Here is a 22,097-nt window from a genome sequence, read left to right as displayed (position 1 = left end):
TTCAGTGTGCTGTATTTACTCTGGTCATGAAGTAAAGGGTTTGAGAAAGATTTAGAATTGCAGAATTCTAATGTCGTTTGTGCAGAGACCTTTAAATTTGAGATTTTGGGGGCAATAAAGAAATATCTTCATGTTCCTTTGTAGTTAAAATTTTAATATGTTTATATAAGTACCTTAATTTTGTGCCCTTTTATATTTGAACTTCTTTGGCCATATTTCATAGTGTCCTTGTTTGTGCCAGTGCAGGAAATTGTTCCTAATTAGGTTGGACATAAGGCATTCTCTTCAGTCCATGGGAACATTTTTTCCTTAAATTTTACAAGACCTAGTTCAGAAGCCATTTTTAAATTTAACACATTTGTTTTTAAACAAATTAACCAATGCACAAAGTTTCAACTAATCTGAACTGAAGAATGGAAATTAGGTTCAAGACAAATGAGAATGTGGATAACTATCCCGAAATCTTAAGAGTCTTTGAGTTATCTCTTATGTGTTTCAATTTATTCATTCCTGGTTTCTGCCATTTTCCTTGATCTATAATTGTTCATTTTTGCTGAGCACTTTCCTTGACAGGGAGGTTACAGCTTCACAAGGCACACATTTATTTTGAAATATTTTAATTTTATGAATATCAAGCCATCTATTAATTTGGCATCTCTCTCTCTCTCTCTCTCTCTAGCTTCTAGCCACAGTCCCTAGTTCTGCCAGGGACAGCAGAACACAATGCTAAATCAAACCCTTTCTTTCAAATATTTTCTTTTCCAGGAAAGCATACCCGCTTTTCTCAACAAGTCCTAGTATGCATATTTTTTTCTCACATTACAAATTTCTGATTGCTTTCTTCTTGTTTTAGACCAGTAGCTCTCAACCTGGGCTGAACATTTGAATCAACTAAAGTCTTTTAGAAATAATGATGTCAGGAAGCTGCAACATATTTTCACTGGCTTCATTAACATTATGGGACACATAATCCACAGAAAACATGAACACGTGTTCTGTGTCTGAAGGACATGGTTCAGAGTTTCAGCTCTTCAGTGAAATAATTGTATGTCCTTAAGCATGTTTTTTTCCCTCCTGTCTCAATATTTTCATGAAGATATAAACATAACCATGTCTGCCCACCTACCTCATGTGGTAGCTGGGAAGAGCAAATGTTCTTTGTAAACTATAAATCATCATAGAAACGTTATCACTGTTATTATCATCACCCAGTAAATTTTAAAACCGTAGATTGCTTTCTAATAATTCTTATTGTCCACATGTCTGCTGACTCAGTAGATTCTCTGACATCTGTAGCCTTTTCTTTTCTAGACTTGAGATAGTCTTCCCCTCTTCATTATTTACTTAAGTGAAAATCAAACAACCACAGAACTACTCAACAGATATACACATTTGTGGAAAGTCAGTAAAAAGAATAAAATGGAGAATCTAAGTTATTAAATGGACCACTTGGCTTAGTCATCATTCTACTCTCTTTTTATTTTTTTCATACTATATACACATGAAAAAATATTTATCTTTAGCATCCTTATGTGCTTTGTATTTAGCTAAGAGCACCATTCCACAGTCAAGAGAAAAATTTTCGAGTCTTTGCTCTGTCACTAACAATCTTCTGTGGGCTGACAGAGTTGTAGAGAAAGTACTTGGAAAAGAACAATGCGGTGTATAAATTTAATAAATAGTAAATATTAGTCTGCTTTAGGAAAAGAGCAATTTATAATCATTAACACCTTCAAATACCAAGAAAAATCTATGAGGTTCTAATATTTAAGCATTCGATTTATATTCTCATTTATTTATAACCTCCAACTTCCTCTTCCTTCTTCAAAGACTTGATGCTAAAGTGCAGAAGAGATGTGAAACAATTTATATTTCAACAGTTTTCCTAATGAGAACTATAATATGCTATTGGAGATGTGCTCAGTGTTTTCTGAAGCACTAAAAATATCTGCTTTACTATAGAAAAATATGAAAGTGCTGGAATATTATTTTTAAATTGGGAAAATTGGGAGTCTAAATGAGTCATGTGTTATAGTTAACACTTTATTTTAAGGTAGTTTGCTGATCCCAAGTTTATTTTCATTTTCAGGGGTCTTATTCCATTCTGTTTTTTTTAATTTGATAATGTTAGGAAAATATATTTGTTATTAAATAAATGTGTGAATAGTTCTGTTTTTCACATTGTGGTATTTTAACATAGTCCATTAGCAGTGAAATAGACCCACATGAATACAGTGTTATATTTTTAAAGGAAAGATGAATCTCATACCATTTTAATTTTCCTCAAGTAAAAATTAGCTGATGCTGTTTGAATTCCACCCAATGAAAGTAAAATTCTAGTCAAACATTGAATCCTCTAGCATAGTATATTGTGTTGCTGTCACTGTTGTTGTTACTAACTTGAAAACTTAATTTAACAAAATTCAGAGCTAAAATTATCCATTCCTGGAGGTTCTCCTACATTAGCCTTAGCTCAACTTGAGCTATAATTAAATTTTGTTTTGCTTATGATCCAGAATGATCAATTAAGTCAATGATTTTCACACTTCTTTACCAAGTACAATTAAAGTATAGAGAAATTTAAACACATACACTAGAATGTTTGGAGTATAAACTAAAGCCACTTGTCTCAATATGAAAATCTATTTAAAAATTCAGATTTTACAGTATATTCTACAATTTATCTTATTTTAGTATTACAAGGCTTTACATTTCTCACCACTGAAGAAGACCAATGATTCAGGAATATATGATATATAATTCCACGTCTTCTCTGATACTCTTATACTCTTTTCTGTACTTCCAGGTTTAAGGTACCATCAGATTGGTTCAGGGAGTAAGGAAAATGATACTAGGAGAAGCAGCAGGAGGCCATATGGACTTGTAGATCACTGAAAGATTTCAGCTTTCACTCTAGGACTGGAGTACTTGGAGGGTTTTAAACGAAGACCAGACTTTAAATATGTTTTAATGTTTTAAAACAAACCGGGTTTTAGCATGGTCAGACTTACCTTTTAGAAGGACAGTACTAGTTACTGGCTTAAGGATAAATCATAGTCAAAAGTTAAAGCAGAGACCAGTTAGAAGACTATTGAAGTCAACTACATAAGAGATAATGATGACTTGGACTAAGTTTGTAAGAGTAGGGATGAATAGATGAATATATTAAAAAAGCAGATCCAGGAATATGACTCAGCAATTTAAAATCTTTATTGATATCTTCAACAACAGGAATGTATTTCAGAAACATCATGCTGAGTGAAAAAGTGCCAGATGCAAAAGATTGCATGTTGTGTTATTCCATTTATGTATAAAATTATCGAAAAAGCAAAATAAATGACGGAGAACAGATCAGTAGTTTTCTAGGACCAGGGGTGGGAGTGTAGGATAACCACAAGGGAGAATGAGGGAACTCTGGGGAGTGATGGGAATGTTCTAAAATGTGGATATGGCAGTGATTGCTCATGGAAATGTACACTTAAAGTGTGAATTTTATTGTATGTAAATTATACTTCTGTAAATCTGTAAAGAAAAATAATGTGCATCCAATAAGATTTGCCTACAGAAGTGGTGTATTCGAGAAAAAAATATGACAAAGCCAACTGCAGTGTTTTTGGTCCCAGCTACCGGTAGGAAGTCATCATTATCTAACAGGCAGAGACGAGGTGTATATATAGTAAAATGAGATTTTGGGGGAGATTTTAAGCTTTGGATGTGTTAAATGTGAGATCCTTATTACACGTCCAAGTAGAGATGCCAATTAGGCGATTGGACATATAAATCTGGATTGAAAGAAATCTAGTCTGCAGGTATACATTGAGGACTTCACTCTGTATAAATGATATATATAACTTAGATCCAGGAAACTAGGAAAAAGACAACTTGTCTGTCAATGAATGTTGACACAAACGAGAAGGGGGCACCGGCATAATTTCCAAATTCCTCTATCACCTGTCATTTCTATCTAAAATGTCTATAACCCACTCTAGCTGCCCAGCTGAACTATAGGAAAATGCCTGGCTAAAAAGATACTCATTAGCAATGACTACTGATTGAATGAATATACCTCCTTAAGATCATTCAGCACTGAGAAGTAAAGCAAAAAGAAAAAGATCAAACTAGTCTCATCATCTTGAAGTTTCAGATGATTTTGAGTAATTACCATTTGAGGCCATGAATACTTACCAAGTGAGACAGACTCTACTTCCATCAGAATAAATCACCAAAAACTCTTATTGATTATTAGGAACAATGCAAACCCCTGATCCCTTTATGATTGAGTGGAACCGGATTGGAAACTGCTTCACTTTGCTGGCTCTGCTCACCTGTCTTTGACTATGGTTATCTGATGACCCATAGGTCCATTTATTGGATCTACTTCTTCACTTTGCTTGGCCAATAGCAAGCCAGTTAACACATGTGTCTTGACTCATCTTCATATTGTATCTGATGCCACTGACCTTGTGGTAGGTCCAATATTTTAATAATCAGCTACTTTCATCTTCAACTAAGATGTTTCCCTGGCAAGCATACTTTGTAGTGTCCTGCTAAATAGTTCTCACTTTAATAGGGCACTTGTGAATTTATGCTAGTTACATTGGAAGTCTTTGTCATCTGTCACCACTTCAGGAAACAATTTGGAACTTATGATGTTGGCTTGGTTCTGGAAAGCTAGTCAAATTTTATATCAGCCAAAGAATATTTGTTTCATAATGTTAGAGTTAATAAAGTTTGGAAACTTTTCTTTTATAAATTCCATGACTGGTTTTCTGAAAGTGTTTCCTTTCCCTTGATATTATTATGCATGATGTTGGTTTGCTATCAGACTCAAAGCAGTGTCAATAGATATTATTAAATCATGGCCAGTTTGTAATTCTACTACTGTTGTTCAATGTGAATTACATATATAAATTTATATTCATAAACCTATATTTCTGCATGTTGATATATATGTATATGAAGAATACAAACATACATATACATGTGTATTTTCTTTTAATATCAGTTACCGATACGCACCTTTTGTTAAAGGCTGGGCCTTGCTGAAACAAGACCTCTATGCTTTTTCTCATTCTGCAGTGCTATACTTAGCACTTTTTTTCTAATAACATCTCCTTACTCTCTGATAGGTATTTACCAAAAATTATGATAGTAATTATGTAATGTAACTTCTCAATTGGATTAAAAGAGATATTAAAATTGTTCCATGGTAAAACTGACAACTGATCAGTACTCAGGTCTGAAACATGGATTTTGACTGGTTGTGCTTATTTATGTGTGTGCTGCTTCATTGCTTCTTAATATGACATCATGTCAGACTTGATAAGTACTGTAACATCCATTTCAATCTTGTTTTATATTATGTACATAAAGAATATTATGTTTTTCTCTTTCTGACTTACTTCACTCTGTAGGACAGACTCTAGGTCCATCCACCTCACTACAAATAACTCAATTTTGTTTCTTTTTATGGCTGAGTAATATTCCATGGTATATATGTGCCACATCTTCTTTATCCATTCATCTGTCGATGGACACCTAGGTTGCTTCCATGTCGTGGCTCTTGTAAATAGTGCTGCAATGAACATTGTGGTACATGACTCTTTTTGAATTATAGTTTTTACAGGGTATATGCCCAGTAATGGAATTTCTGGGTCTTATGGTAGTTCTATTTTTAGTTTTTTGAGGAAGCTCTATACTGTTCTCCATAGTGGCTGTATCAATTTACATTCCCACCAATAGTGCAAGAGAGTTCCTTTTTCTCCACACCCTCTCCAGCATTTATTGTTTGTAGATTTTTTGATGATGGCCATTCTGACTGGTGTGAGGTGATACCGCATTGTAGTTTTGATTTGCATTTCTCTAGTGATTAGTGATGTTGAGCATCCTTTCATGTGTTTGTTGGCAATCTGGTATATCTTCTTTGGAGAAATGTCTATTTAAGTCTTCTGCCCATTTTTGGATTAGGTTTTTTGTTTTTTTGACATTGAGCTGCATGAGCTCAATATCAAAATTGATACAATATCAAAATTGTAAATTTTGGAGATTAATCCTTTGTCACTTGCTTCATTTGCAAATATTTTCTCCCATTCTGAGGGTTGTCTTTTCATCTTGTTTATGTTTTCCTTTGCTGAGCAAAAGCTTTTAAGTTTCATTAGGTCCCATTTGTTTATTTTTGTTTTTATTTCCATTTTTCTAGGAGGTGGGTCAGAAAGGATCTTGCTGTGATTTATGTCATAGAGTGTTCTGCCTATGTTTCCTTCTAAGAGTTTTATAGTGTCTGGTCTTACATTTAGGTCTTTAATCCATATGCTAACACATATGTATGGAATCTAAAAAAAAAAAGGTTCTGAAGAACCTAGGGGCAGGAGAAGAATAAAGATGCAGGCGTAGAGAATGGACTTGAGGACACAGGGATGGGAAAGGGTAAGCTGGGACGAAGTGAGAGAGTGGCATGGACATATATACACTACCAAATGTAAAATAGATAGCTAGTCGGAAGCAGCCGCGTAGCACAGGGAGATCAGCTCGGTGCTTTGTGACCACCTAGAGGGGTGGGATAGGGAGGGTGGGAGGAAGATGCAAGAGGGAGGAGATATGGGGATATATGCATATGTATAGCTGATTCACTTTGTTATAAAGCAGAAACTAACACACCATTGTAAAGCAATCATACTCCAATAAAGATGTTAAAAAAAAAAGATACCCATAAAAAAAAGAATATTATGCTTTTAATTTGTACAGAAGGAATGATATCTTTGCCAGAATTGTTCACTTTTGAAAAACAAATTAATACAAAGGAGTGTAAATTTTAAGCATTGTAAAAGCTCCTTTCTTCACCAAATATGTCGCTTCTCCATGGTAATTTCTTGGTGAGTCATTAGTTCATTGTCTTCTTTTAGTTATTCTGAGATAATATTTACTCTTAGTAATTGTTGTGTTTCCTCAGATATTCAGTTGCTTTAAATTTGGAAACTATGTACAGTGAAATGGAAACACTTGTATTAAAAACAAACTAGAGAGACTTTCAATGTAAATCAAGCTATTACTAATGCTAAGAAATATTTTGACCAGAAATAATGAAGAAAAATATCAGTGATATTTAAACAATGTCCTTAGTTTCAAACTATTAATCTTTTTAACGCACTTATGTATGGCTTATGTAAATAATTTATTACCCATTTGTAAAAGCTTAAAAAGTTGGCTGAGGGTGGTGGAACCAGGATATTGGAAATACACTATTAAAAGAAATGTTCAACTCTTCATTGCAAGGTGACTAGATCTTCCCATGGAGGCCCAACGTAACTAAACTTGCATTTTTCCATTGAAGAGTCACACACATACACATACACACACAGGACATAATGTGACAACAATCAATACACCTAATATTTTTAAAATTTATACCCTTTGAATCACTTTAGCCCAAATTATAAGAGCTGCAATCATGGGTAGCCTGTAAGGTTCAACCTTGGGGTGACATATAACCTCTAGATTTATGACTAACAAGCTTTATGTTTTAGGAAACACTTTGTCCTTCACCATCTAATTTTTAAAAATTAAATGACAAATCATTTAAATTAGAAGTTAAAGAACTATGTTATGGATCTTTCAGCTGCTTCAAATAAGGCATTTTTTCAAATGGAAAAAACAAAACAGAAGACTAGGCATTTTGTCACAGTGAATAGGTATTTGATTTTCCTCTGCAATCTATCACTAAAATTAAAAAAAGAAGTAAAACAGCTTGACTATTTAACATACATTTGCCTTACCAAAGAAAAATAACATTTTTGCTAGTACTTTAAAAAGTACTTTAAATCTGGTACCCAATCAAAACTGAACAATATATTTTACAAAAAAGGATATTTTTGAATGTATATAACAAACCAATTCAGCAAATATTGAACACTTACTGTACATGAGTAACTGTACAAGAGAATAGATGTACAACGGTAAGCAGACACCTCAAGTTGCTTACCGTCTAGTAGAGAATACAGGCAATTTAGTAAGCACTTACTTATTTATTTAATATTTATTTATTTATTTGGCTGCACTAGGTCTTGGTTGCAGCATGCAGGATCTAGTTCCCTGACCAGGGATCGAACCTGGGCCCCCGGCATTGGGAGCGTGAAGTCTTAACCACTGGACCACCAGGGAAGTCCCAATAAGCAATTGTGATAGTGGGAAAATAGCCAGGGTATGGGCTTGGTGTTATGAGAACACAAATGGCCCATCTAGTCTAATCTAGATCCTTACTACTGTGATATTCTGGTAACCAGAATAAGCATCACCCACGACATTATTAGAAATACCTAATCTCAGTCCCAACCCCATACATACCGAATGCACATCTCTAGTTAGTGAGATCCCCATGTTATTTGAATGTGCATTGAAGTCTGAGCCAGATATTTGGGGAAAATTCTCATAGGAAGTGATTAAAAATGAACTCCCCTGTTGGTAATATGGTTAGTTTGTGGAGGATAAAGGTAAAATGTGTTGGAAACAGAAAGATGATTGTCCTATAAACCAGATCTATAGCTTGGGCTGATGGTTACATAGAGGAGGTGTGGGGAGAGAAGACAGATGATTTCAATTTTGAGTATGTTGCATTTGATGTGCCCTTGAGCCGTGTTTTGAAGGTAGATGCTTAAGGGGAAGGTAGACATGAGTCTAGAGATCAGTAGTTAGTTCTCTACTGGAGACATTGACTTGGAGACTGGTGGTATATTGATAGTGACTGAAGTCATGCAAGTGGGAAGGATTGCTTAAGGAAATATGTGAGGTGAAAATTTTTTAAAAAGGCCTTGGACGCAGTTCTTGGAAACACCAACATAGAAAGACATATCAACAAATAAGAGTGCAGCGGGAAGTCAATGAGAAGCGAGGAAACAGGAAAATAATACAGATGAAGAAGCTAAAGGATAAGATGCTTTTCTAGAAGGAAGGGATCAACAGTAACGTCTTAGTTTGGGTTGTCCTACAAAAGCCTAAGAAAAGGATTTGGGTGTAGGTAATTCACTGGGGAGTAATTCCAAGAGGCAAAATGGGGAAACAGGAGGAGTAAGACTAGAGAAAAAGGAAAACCAATGAAGTGTATTTTTATTGAATTGTTTTCTAATGTGAGCAAGCGTAACTTAGTCCTACTGAGACCCTCTGAAGAACCATGCAGAATTCTCCTTAGAATCGTCTTTTCAAAGGTTGGGAGACTGTGACATTAATCGTTAGATTAGACTCAAGTCCCTCATTGGTCGAATGTTACCTACATCTCTCTCCATCCCCAAACTCCCATGCAACTCTAGCTGGAGCTGAGCAAGTTTTCTAGGCTTCTCAGAAAGCCCTGAGACAGAAACCCTTAGGTGGGCTCTCCACCATAATTACAGTTGACATCAGAGTTGGCCAGCTTGCAAGCATAGAGGGGTTGAATGGGGAATCATTAGTGTCTGCTACTAGTGTTCAATGCTGTTCATAGAAAAATAAGAAAATCTTTGCAAAGTATCTAGTTATTGGTAACCGTTGGGAAATTATGGAAATGTAAGGGATTATTAGTGGAATAGAAGGAATGGAAGTTATAATTCAACATTTAAAGTTTCAATGTAAAGAAGACAATGAGATAATGACTGTAGACCACTCTTTCAAGAAATTGATTGACAAAAGGAAGGAGAAAAATAGGGTGTTAGATGGAGGACTACTTGTGCTCAATTGAGAGCCATTTTTTGAAGACAGGAATATCATGTAGTGAGTAAACAGCACAAACTTTGGACCCAGATTGCCTGGGTTCGAATCCTAGCTCCAACACTAATTAGCTGCATGACTTTACACACATTGTTTAAATTCTCTGGGCCTCAGTTTCATCATCTGTAATATAAACATAACGGTAACAACTCATAAGGTTGTAAACAAGTAAATATGAGTAAACTGTTGAGTTCCTGGAAAATAGTTTGTAATATCCAAGGGTTAGATATTATTTATTATTATTATTAATAAAATTATATATTTTATTATTTAAAATATAATGAGTATATTTAAAAGCTATTTGGCTGGAGCCAACATGTATAGAGAACACTGCAGATATAAGATAGAAAGTATAGCAGATAGGGTAATGGTTCTGTGGAGGTATGGGGAGAGGATATTCAAACCCAGTTGAAAGATTAGCTTCAAATGAGAGAAAAGACACTTCTTGCATTATTGCAAGACCAAGAAGGAAAGAGGGAGAAAAAATAGGTGAGTTTCTAAATGAGTTAATACATGTGCTTGTGTGAAGTCTTCTATCTCTCTTTGAAATTTTAGGTAAGGTCGTTATCTATGAATGAAAGAATTTGTTGGGGGAGGGAAATAAAACAGCATAGTATGTTTTAAATGGTCCTATTGGAAAATGAAAGAGTGATTAAGTGATCACCGTATGTCAATCTGTACTCATTGAATTAAGGATCAAAATCACTTTCTTATTTGCAAACACAGACACACAGGTGTGAGTGCACACACACACACCAAGAAAAATTGCAGTAATAGAGATCAAAGCCATTCAGAGCAGGAAGACACTCTAAAGGATTTCTAAAGTAACCAAGCACACATTTTAACTCTATAATAATGATAATAATGACTGTTTCAATTTCCAGCAGTCATCTATCCCCCTGACCTTTATTCTATAATGGCTAAAATTAACTGTCTAAAAATGTTTTATATGAACAATTTATTTACTTTGTAGTTAAGCATTTTCTTCTAATTGCTAAATACATTGAACTCTCATTACTATTATGGTTTTCAATTACTTAGTTAAGTCTTAATACTCTGACTTTTGGAAAACTTTTTGAAATCTGGCCATTTTTAAATCAAACTATTAGAAGAAACAGAGGAAGAAAGAAAGAGAGGGAGAGAGAGAGAGAAGGAAAGAAGGGAGGGAGGGAAGGAGGGAAGAAGGAAGGGAGGGAGAGTGAGAGGGAAGGAGGGAAGAAGGAAGAGCTATGATATACAATTTCCAACTTTTTTTAAATCTTGCTTTTATATTCAAATATAGTTTGTGAAATATCTAAATAGATAGTCAGTGCTAGATTCCATAAATAAGATGGCAAGTGCCTGTTTATAATGGAAGAGATCATTCTGGATGGAAGAATAACCATTTTTATCTGGTAATATTTTCTGTAAGGATTTTTAAGATCACCTGTTAGGTTGTAATTTTGATAGCTTTCCAGGTCAAATAGATACATATTCACTGTCACCAAAAGCTTTCCCTGTATCCTGACAGCTGAAGAATTCACTATCTTACAAAGAAACCCATATTTGATTACCCAGCTTTCCAAAAAGATAAAGTAGAATGAAGATAAAAATGGAATTATCCCACTCAAACTTCTGCAGAAAAATATAACTTTGCAACCATCGAATTTTCTTCATGTACGATTAGTTTTTAATTTTGTTTCCATTTAATATGTTGGAAGTCAAATTTAGGTGTATTTGGATTCCTTTATCATTATATGACTTAGTCTAATATGACTATGCTGCTTAAAAGAATTTCACAAAATAACTAGGAATCCATTTTTTGCTAAAAGAAACTTTTTCCTCAGTAAGTATGAATTGAACATTTTGCTGTTTACAACACTGTTTTTGAAAATGATTCAATCTGCTGTAAATATTTTAGAAATAGTATTGTATAGCACAGGGAACTCTACTCAGTGCTCTGTGGTGACCTAAATTGGAAGGAAATCCGAAAAAGATGGGATATGTGTATTCATTTAGCTGATTCACTTTGCTGTACAGCAGAAACTAACACAACATTGTAAAGCAACTATACTCCAATAAAAATTAATTAAAAAATAGTACTTGGTAAACTCACTTGCATACAACCTAGCTTTTTAATGTATATATAAAAAGGGATTCATTTATTTTTAAATGTAGGATCAAAATAGCTTCAGTTACCATGTAAATAAATGGCAATATTAAAAATATCTTTGTAAAAATTAAGATAGCTTAGTCATAAATCCAATGATGATTGGCTTAAACATTAAAAATGAAAACAGTAATTGATTATTGGTTTTTGAAAGGAAATTTTAAATATTTTATTTTTATTAATTATTATTTTGTAATTATGTTTAAAATCTACAACATATAATCATTTGAATATAAAACTTATATTAATTTTTTATTCTGTAGGAAGAACATCATTTCAGACACCATTTTTTTTTTTTTTTTTTTTTTTTTGTCCGGTACGCGGGCCTCTCACTGTTGTGGCCTCTCCTGTTGCGGAGCACAGGCTCTGGACACACAGGCTCAGCGGCCATGGCTCATGGGCCCAGCCGCTCTGCAGCATGTGGGATCTTCCCGGACCGGGGCTCGAACCCGTGTCCCCTGCATTGGCAGGTGGACTCTCAACCACTTTGCACGTGTTTTTATTAATTTCTGCTATTTCCTAATTGTTATAAGCATTTTGGAATTATAGGAAGGCAGTTTCTCTTTTACAGTCAATAATTTCCTCCTCCTTATAGCTGTGTTTGACATAAAGACTAACACAGATTCAGACAGAAACCACAGATTCTTTAAAGAACAAATTAATCCACCTTAATTGCAATAAGTTAGAGTTAAGAATCTCAAATTTAATAAATTTTCTCTGAATTATAAACAATACTAACCAATAATAATAAAATACAAATCCACAATTTCAATCCATGTGGAAGAACCTCCCTATCTGGTATCTTCCATTGATACCATTATTATTACTGAAAGAAGGCAAAGATCACATTTTTTGTTTCCTTTATCAGAAGAATTTTCAGAAAGTGTGTAACAAACCAGATTTTCAATCAGTGAATACTTGAGAACTTAACTATTTGCAAATACGTTAGCAGAGTCAGTGGTGAGCAAGATAGGCAAGGACAGACATGTAACAATTGCAGGTGCCCTTAGCGTAACTAATGGGTAAACTCAGCATTGTCTATAAGTGTATACCTAGGGACTTTACGTGGCCTAGGGAGTCAGAGAATTCTTCCTTGACATAGTACATTTGAGGAGAGAGTTAAAGGATGAATAGATATTAGCCATGAAATTACGTGGTGGAAAAACATCTCAGACTGAGGAAACAGCATGAGCATACAGCTACCAGGGTAAGCTTAAGAATATGAAAGACATTTAATATACCAGGGCATAGCAAACAAAGGGGAAATGCACGTGATAGAGCAGGAGAGGCCCACATAGGCCAAGGAAGTTGGACTTGATCCTGAAGGCAATGGGAAGCTATTAAAAGGCCTTAAGGAAAAGAGTGACAATAAGCTTAGCATTTTATAAAGATTTCTCAGAACCATTTTTTTTTTTTTTTTTTTTTTAGATTCCACATATATGGGTTAGCATACGGTATTTGTTTTTCTCTTTCTGACTTACTTCACTCTGTATGACAGTCTCTAGGTCCATCAAGTGAGAGAGGGGCATGGACATATATACACTACCAAATGTAAAATAGATAGCTAGTGGGAAGCAGCCGCATAGCACAGGGACATCAGCTCGGTGCTTTGTAACCACCTAGAGAGGTGGGAAAGGGAGGGTGAGAGGGAGACGCAAGAGGGAGGAGATATGGGGATATATGTATATGTATAGCTGATTCACTTTGTTATACAGCAGAAACTAACACACCATTGTAAAGCAATTATACTTCAATAAAGATCTTAAAAAAAAAGATTTCTCTATCTGGATTATGGAAAATGCATTAGGATTGTAAGAAGGCATGTGCAAATTGATGCAGAGAATGTAGTTAGGAAGCTAGGAATTAGTTTAGAGGATGAATAAAGTTACTTTGACTAGATTGATAATAATGGTGATGCAGGGGAAAGGAAAATTATTGAAACTTTTAGCAGGTAGAATTTACATGATTTGACATTATCTTGAGGATTAGGATGAAGGAGTAGGGGATATTAAAGTAGGGGTGATTCAGTTTTCTGGTAAGTGTATCATTTCATGAATATAAAAACAATATAAATGTGATTAAAACTTTTTTTTTTAGACTTTTGGAATTGTTGACATTTACCATGCTATCATTCTAGCTCTGTGCTTTTAACTAGAGTGCGTCAGAGAGACGGTTACATTTGCTGTTTCCATTTTCACTTCTTACTTCTAAACATTTGCAAACTGTTTTGAATTGCCCCCACTTCTGATGTACACACACGGTCCAATGAAAGCACTGAGTGCAAAGACACCAAAAATTTTACTGAACCTAAATCCAGTGGATACTTTTCAATTCCCCTGTATTGTGACATCCCAGATTTTTCAGGAATAAAAGGATGCCTTAAAATTACTTTTTAACTTCGTGTATTAATATATTTCTAAACTGAATGCAATAAAATTATGAAGATAAAAGCTCAAAGAATTGAAAAGATATTTGGAATTAAAATGAGTTCAAAGAACTTCAGGAAATATTGGGGAATGTAGAGAAAATGTGGGAAATCTAGGGAAATGTAGGGGGAAATGCAGGGAAAGAATATATGAAATAAGTGATGAGAAACATGGACCATATCCAGCAAAAGTGCATCAATTATCCAAAGGCTCAGTATCCAACTAGACTTCAACCTAGAATTCTGTATGCAGTCAAGTTATCAATCAACTTTGAGTTTAACAGAGACATTTTCAGAGAAGAAATGGTTCCAAAAAACTATATCCCACTCAGTATTTCTTAGTTGTTTACTTAGGGATTGGTTCCAGCAACATGAATAACTAAACCAAAGGAAAAACATAGGGTCTAAGAATAGTGAACTCAACCAGGGATGTTGTAAAGAGAAATCCTACAGAAAAATCTCTAAAGAAAACTCAACAAATATTGGGTAGGATGAGAAGGCTGGAAAAAAAAAAATGAAATTAAAATAAGAGCTAATTATGCAAGAAATGAAAATCATTAAAACTCCATGAAACAAAAGGAAATGTCATCAAATGTTCCACTTGGCATCATGATACATGGTCAAAGTAATGTAAACACTTTATGGGTTTGGTAGGTTTAATTACGGGTACAAAATTATAATCCACCTTTATATTATAAAAGTAGAGATGACAGAAGTTAGAAAGTAGGAGTGAAGGAGGGAGTTTGTTACTTTCATGTGGTAAATGTGTCTAGAGTTCTCTGAACAAGAAATAAAAGTATAAATAGATTATGTAAAGTTACAAAGGAGATCAAGGGAACAATTAGCACTAGTGACACAGGTGTAGCATGAGAAAGGGGGTGAGAAGATACAGGGAACTGTAAGTAGTTAAACCACTTTGTCATGGCAGAAAGTCAATAAATGATGCCTATTATTAATCCATATAAGAAATAGAGACAGAAGCATATTGCTTGGTGATACCAACTAAACACCTTTTTAAAAATGGTGACAGGGGCTTCCCTGGTGGCGCAGTGGTTGAGAGTCCGCCTGCCGATGCAGGGAACGTGGGTTCGTGCTCCGGTCCGGGGGGATCCCACGTGCCGCGGAGCGGCTGGGCCCGTGAGCCATGGCCGCTGGGCCTGTGCGTCCGGAGCCTGTGCTCCGCGACGGGAGAGGCCACAGCAGTGAGAGGCCCATGTACCGCAAAAAACAAACAAACAAAATAAATAAATAAAAATGGTGACACGGGAGAAGTGAGACTGGTGGGTTTGACAATGGAATGTTGCCATTTGTTATAATTACTCTATTAGGGCACATTTTTAATATTGTCAAAGCGGAAGAAAACTTTCCTCTATCCTTCTAGGTTCTTCTGTCCAGTCTAAGAATTAAATTGACATGAGCCAGTTACAGGTGAAAATCAAATTTTATTTCTCATATGTACATGAATCCCACATACTTGATAGGGTCAGAGACCCCACATACAGGAGAGGTTCAGAGACAAAGAGGTAAAATAAGGTATATATGCCATCCTGGGCTAAGGAATGGGAGAGGGACCTGGAGCTCTCAGAAACAGGAGGATAATTCATAGGATGATAAAAAGAAGAGCAGTTGTTGGGTAATTAGATGTTTGTCCTGCCATACAGATGGGACCACTTAGATAAAATGTATCTTTGGTAATAACCCTTTTTCTGGGAAAAATCCCCAATTTAAATTATCCTAAGTAGTTAAGGGAGGGACAGTAGTTTCTCTTGAGCCTGTAGGGTCTCCACTGCCTTTAGCACATAATAACCCACGTGCCAAAGTGTCACATCTTGAAAAAGCCTGTTCTGAACCCCTAAAATATCATGTACATGCATTATATAGATATATATATAAAATTTTAATTGAAGAGAACATTTAAAAAGTAATAGTACCTTAGAATTTTAAATGGTACTTGTTTTATAGTCTTTTAAATCTGATACAATGAATTTTTGATTTTATATATTCAAGAAAGAATTGTATTTGCATCTTTGCTTTTGAGTGGCCCCCTCCCCTTTGAAACTTTATCCTTCTTTGGATTTTGCTCATCTAGCTTTTCTGGTCCTGCTCTTACATCGTGCTGGCTAATGTGAGTTCCCTTAACTTGTCAAACTCCATGACTCAACTGCTTTTAAAATATAGGTTCCACTTTTTGTCTTTTTATGTCTTCACTTGACGCATCCTTAGTGATCCCTTAGTCATTGGCTATGCGTATATTTTCTCTTCTAAGTGCCTGACCTACATATAAGCATTAGGATGTGCCATGGGCATCTTAAACTTAACTTGTCAGAAACTGAATTTCTTTTCTTTCCCCTACTCTCCCTCAAACACAGGCACAGATTTCCCCAAAATGATTAAAATGCTACTTAGTTTTAATGTTGTCTCCCATAACCCTGAGATACATGCAAAAAAAGGGAGAAATCTAGAGCTTCAGTATGCCAGTTAAAGTTAAAGATTCTCGGGACTTCCCTGGTGGTGCAGTGGTTGAGAGTCCGCCCGCCGATGCAGGGGACACGGGTCCGTGCCCTGGTCTGGGAAGATCCCACATGCCGCAGAGCGGCTAGGCCCGTGAGCCATGGCCACTGGGCCTGCGTGTCCGGAGCCTGTGCTCCACAACGGGAGAGGCCACAACAGTGAGAGGCTCGCGTACCACAAAAAAAAAAAAAAAAAAAAGATTCTCACCACCCCAAGCAGTGTTTGGGCAAGCACTCTATTGAGAAAAGTGAGCAGAGATTACTTGATACCTACTGGTTTTGAAGAACACTGAATCCTTTATTTGGCCAGAACTGAAAGGACTTTCATCAATGCCGTAAGTGACAGCCCTGTTGTCCAAAGTTGTTTTATTGTTTTCCCAAGTTCAGATGTTTGACAGAGCTCACCAGACTCCATAGATTATACTCATATGAGGCTTTCATTTAAAGGCAAAGGTCAGTGCAACAGAGAAAGAGAATGCCAACAAGCATCAGAGGCCCGAGCGCCTTTCCCCAGCGCCCTCCCTGTGGGCTCAATCTCTGGGACCCTGGAGCATGCTGACTCACTGGCCTGAACCACCAAGATCTGTGCAAGGAGTCTTGCTTTGGGGAGAGCTCACCAACAAAGCTCTCAGTAGCTCTTTAAATAGTCCATCCAAACTAGTCAAACCAAGCAGGCTATTTGCAAATCATTAGTGCAGAAGTTAGCCTGTGGATCTCCAGTGGAGTTTCAGAATCTAAACAGTACCTCAAATATCCCACTGCCCTCTTCTTGGCTAAGAGTAAAAATCAGATACAAAGATGTCTCTAAAAAATAAAGTTTCTTGTAGAAAGGGCCACTGAAACGTCTTTCCTTTGGACCAGCTGCATGAGGGGTCAAAGCAGGCTGAATCTGGGCTTCCCTGGTGGTGCAGTGGTTGAGAGTCCGCCTGCCGATGCAGGGGACACGGGTTTGTGCCCCGGTCTGGGAGGATCCCACATGCCGCGGAGCGGCTGGACCCGTGAGCCATGGCCACTGAGCCTGCGCGTCCGGAGCCTGTGCTCCGCAACGGGAGAGGCCACAACAGTGAGAGGCCCGTGTACCGCAAAAAAAACCCAGCAGGCTGAATCTGAGGTCTCTAGCTAAGGGTGGGCTACCAAGGTTAGCATACAGATTCTGACTTCCTCAGGAAAAATTAACCCAGTCCTTCTCAAGTATATACTAGAAGCCACTTACACACAATGACAGTGACAGCATTGGTGCCTAAATTCAGAATGTCTAAATCATAATCAAGTTGCTTCAGAGATATATATATGCAGGCCTGCAGGCTTTAAATACTTCAGGGAACAGTCTGGTGACCAAATAAAGGAATCTCATGACAAAGTTGTATTTCCTTTGAGAATACTAAACTCTAAAAGGGAATGTCCAAAAATATGAATGTTATGTGTAAGGAAATTATGTAAAAAAATTTGAAGAAATACAATACAATGGGTTGCTGTTTCCCATTAGATATATGTATTATCAATTACCAGTTGTAATTACGGTCATTATAGTCAAGGAGTCCAGTCACCTAGATCTTCTAGTCTGAGCTCTGTTATCAGGAAAAGATTTGAAAAAAATTTTTCATAGATAATATGTCAAATGTGTTGTGTTTAAGCAAAGATTTTTATTCCAGTATCTTCATCCAGTTTTATTACCTACCTTTTTATTTGTACTCAGTTTTATGATCCATACAATGAAACTAATTTTGGGGGTCTAACTGATTTTTTCAAAGTATAGTCTTATGACCAACTGCATTTGAAACATCGAGGGAATATTTCTCAACCTTAAATGTGTGTGAATCATCTGGGGATCTTTCTTAAGATGCAGATTCTGATTTCACAGCTCTGAGGTAAAGCCTGAAATTCTCTTCTAATAAGCTTCCAAGTAATCTCCATGCTTCTATGCTCCTGTTTGATTTGCAGGGATTTTTTTAAGTGCGTATGTATATGTATATGTATATGAGTATGTATGTAAATTTACAAAGGCAGGTACCTCAATGGAATCAATATCTGGAGTTAAGAATGCAAATCTGGGGGTTTCCCTGGTGGCACAGTGGTTGAGAGTCTGCCTGCCGATGCAGGAGACACGGGTTCGTGCCCCGGTCCAGGAAGATCCCACATGCCACGGAGCGGCTGGGCCCGTGAGCCATGGCCGCTGAGCCTGCGCGTTCGGAGCCTGTGCTCCGCAACAGGAGAGGCCACAACAGTGAGAGACCTGCGTACCGCAAAAAAAAAAAAAAGAATGCAAATCTGCATTCCCAAAAGACAGCCTCACCCCAAGTTTTAGAAACAATCAAGTTTAAGTACTACTTGTTTAAATGAAATTAAATGTCTAAGTTTCAACTATAAAATTATGTGGATCTAGTCTCATTCTGATATTTTTCTACGTCCTAAATTGAAGCCTGGCACAGTCTCTTAATTTATAGGGCACGTGTTGCTTGAGTATCTATGACTTGCAAATAGCTGCTAAGCTTTCTGCCTCCAGATTCAATTGTTAATCAGGTCTGATCTTTTGCTATAAAGGTCTAAGATAAGACCTTTTGTACTATCCAGAGTTATGGGATTCTTTCTCCAAATGAAGAGTTAAACAGCAACTTCATACTTCTTTTAGAACTCAGCTCAAAAAAAAATCCAAAAAATAGCATCACATTTTGTTTTCTTGCCTCATCACTGGCTTCTCTGGGGCTGTACCCAGTTACCTCTGAGCTCCTTCCATGCTTCCTCTCTATAACATCTCAGGTCTTTACAGGAAATGTTCACCTACACAAATGCTTTCTACAGTCTGTCACACAGAGTAGGTATATTACAACCTAGTACATTATTTCCTTCCCCTTAAAGGATTTCTTCTTTTTGTTACTGTTACTATTGAATATAGAACAACAAAGTAACAAGACGATTTCTCATACAGCCTAACAATGTTTTCTAATTTCCGTTTTTCCTTTCCTTACAGTATAAGCAAGTGGAACAATACATGTCATTCCATAAGTTACCAGCTGATATGCGTCAGAAGATACATGATTACTATGAACACAGATACCAAGGCAAAATCTTTGATGAGGAAAATATTCTCAATGAACTCAATGATCCTCTGAGAGAGGTAAGATTTATAGTCCTCAGTCTCTGTGTGCATGATCATTGTTTACTTTCTCCTTTCCTGGGAAGTCCTCAATTCTATGTTTTGACACTACTTAAAAGAAAAATTAAAATTTAATGTTAAAACAGCTTGTTTCTTGCCCTTATTTGCCCTTATGTTCTCACATTTACAGGCACTTACGTTAAAAAAAGACTGGAAATTGTTCTTATTATGATTCTCAGGATATCATTTTATTTTCTGTATCCCTAGTTAGAAAGTCCCTTCTTGTGTCCCCATTGTCCATATCTTCCCAGTTTTCCACTCTTTCATCTCATGCTCACCAAACTGTTTCGTTAACTTCTTTTTGATTTCTACTTTCCTCCTATCTTCATTTTCCTTGTTCATCTCCTGGACCCTGATCACAGACTGACCTGACCGGTTGTGAGTAATTCATTTCCTGTTACCTCACTAAAACACTTGGCAACATCAATAACCACCTCTTTGCCTTGCATCTCCTTTCCATCCCTCCCTAGAAGTCTTCCCTCTGCCCACTAGAATGTACAGGTCACCCCTAGATCAAAGGAACATTCTCTTGAGCGTTTGTGTTTCTTACACTGTCTTTCTCTTTCTCCATTCTTTTACTACCAACCTTCTCGAAAGATTACTTTATAATTATTGCATTGTGGTTCAATCTCCACTTCTTTACCAAAATTGTTTCCTTGAAAATTATAAGTGAACATTTAATCTTCAAATCCTTTGTCTTTGAGCCATTGGTGGTTCCTTTAAACTCAATAAAACACATATCCTGAACCTCTTTTGGGAGCTTCTTTAACACTAAGCCATTACTGAGCCATTGGCTTTTCATTTTGAATTTCTGAGTTTTATTCTCATATTTATTTCATCTCTGCAGTTCTATAAATTTGAGCTCCAAGTTCTTGCCATAACCTGTTTTCTTAAAAGCTACATGATATCCCCTTGCCATGTATGTATAGTAGGCTATGTGTTAGTCATTATCTTCCATCACTAAACCATTTATCCTTTGAAGTCTCTCTCTCTCTCTCTGTAAATATTTTAGTTATTATTTCGAGTCATTTGGAATGTAAAATTTTTGTCTTTTTAAAAAATCTTTCTTTGCTCTGCACATCCAGTCGATTACCAAATGCTGTCAATTCACTGTGACAACATATCTTACACCTATGCCCTTGTCTCCTTTCCCAAGTCCCTTACCCTAACCTAATTCCTCTCACATGGACTATTTGCAGTATCCCCTTAGTTTACCTTCCAACCTTTGGTCTGTTTTCTCTAACTACCATTTAAAGCAGCAATGCCAGATTAATCTTCTTTTATGTGTAAGAGCTAGTCATGTCTCTGCTCAGAAATGTTCAGTCTTTACATTACAAATTAAATCAACTATAGCCTCCTTAGGCTCATATTCTAGCCCTTCTATGCTCTGATCCTTGCTGAATTTCCAGCTTTATTTTTCCCTGTTGCCATACACGTTCCAAAGTGGCCTATAGCCAAATTGTGCAGCTTACTGTTTTGAAAAACCAATTCTAATTTCTCAACTTGCATCGTACATTTTCCAGATGTTTCTCATCTGTTGGCAAAGGTAATAAATAATATTTCTTTATTTATACCTCCTCTGATTGTCCAGACTAGATCTGGTCTCTCTTTCCCTAACCTCCAGTGCACTGAGTCCATAATGCTTGTGCGCTACTTTCCATTTTGTCTGTTATCACAATTTTTCCACATTAGTTTCCTCCACTTTTGTCTTGAAAGTTCTTTAAGAGCAAAGACCATTGAATCTATATTTTAAATTTTTCTTGAAATTCCTACTACATGTAGCATATGTTAAAGAGTCAATAAATATTTCTATTTCAACTAACATCTTTACCGTTTATAACTACCCCTAAGTATCCGCATCCATTAAAAGTTATTTGTGTTTTTTTAAGCCTTAAGACATCAGTTGAGAGTCTTGGAAAGAGAAGGAGCTAAATATCTGGTATTGATTAGCTTATTCTCTCTAGAGTCCTCCATCAGATAAGAATGTACAGATATTTTTGCTTTGAGAAATAGAGTCAAAACTTTGTATTTTTGACACTACCAAGTGTAAAATAGATAGCTAGTGGGAAGCAGCCGCATAGCACAGGGAGATCAGCTTGGTGTTTTGTGACCACCTAGAAGGTTGGG

At 36.2% G+C, this 22,097-nt stretch overlaps 1 protein-coding gene across 1 annotated transcript in view; it reads left to right on the top strand.

Moving 5' to 3' along the window:
- The window catches only part of HCN1 (hyperpolarization activated cyclic nucleotide gated potassium channel 1), a 124,735-nt gene that overhangs the window by 32,962 nt on the left and 69,676 nt on the right, over positions 1-22,097 (top strand). Inside the window, exon 5 of the mRNA XM_089908562.1 lies at positions 19,785-19,931. Within this exon, the coding sequence (XP_089764688.1) occupies positions 19,785-19,931 (147 nt within the window). The remainder of the gene's footprint in view (positions 1-19,784; positions 19,932-22,097) is intronic.

This window comes from Delphinapterus leucas, chromosome 3 (genome assembly GCF_059928025.1).
Source record: "Delphinapterus leucas isolate spDelLeu-1000000601 "Yukka" chromosome 3, BTC_Dleu_Yukka2, whole genome shotgun sequence".
Taxonomy (NCBI): domain Eukaryota; kingdom Metazoa; phylum Chordata; class Mammalia; order Artiodactyla; family Monodontidae; genus Delphinapterus; species Delphinapterus leucas.
The sequence above is the reverse complement of the archived record's forward strand: the minus strand, read 5'-3'. Positions and strand labels throughout refer to the sequence as shown.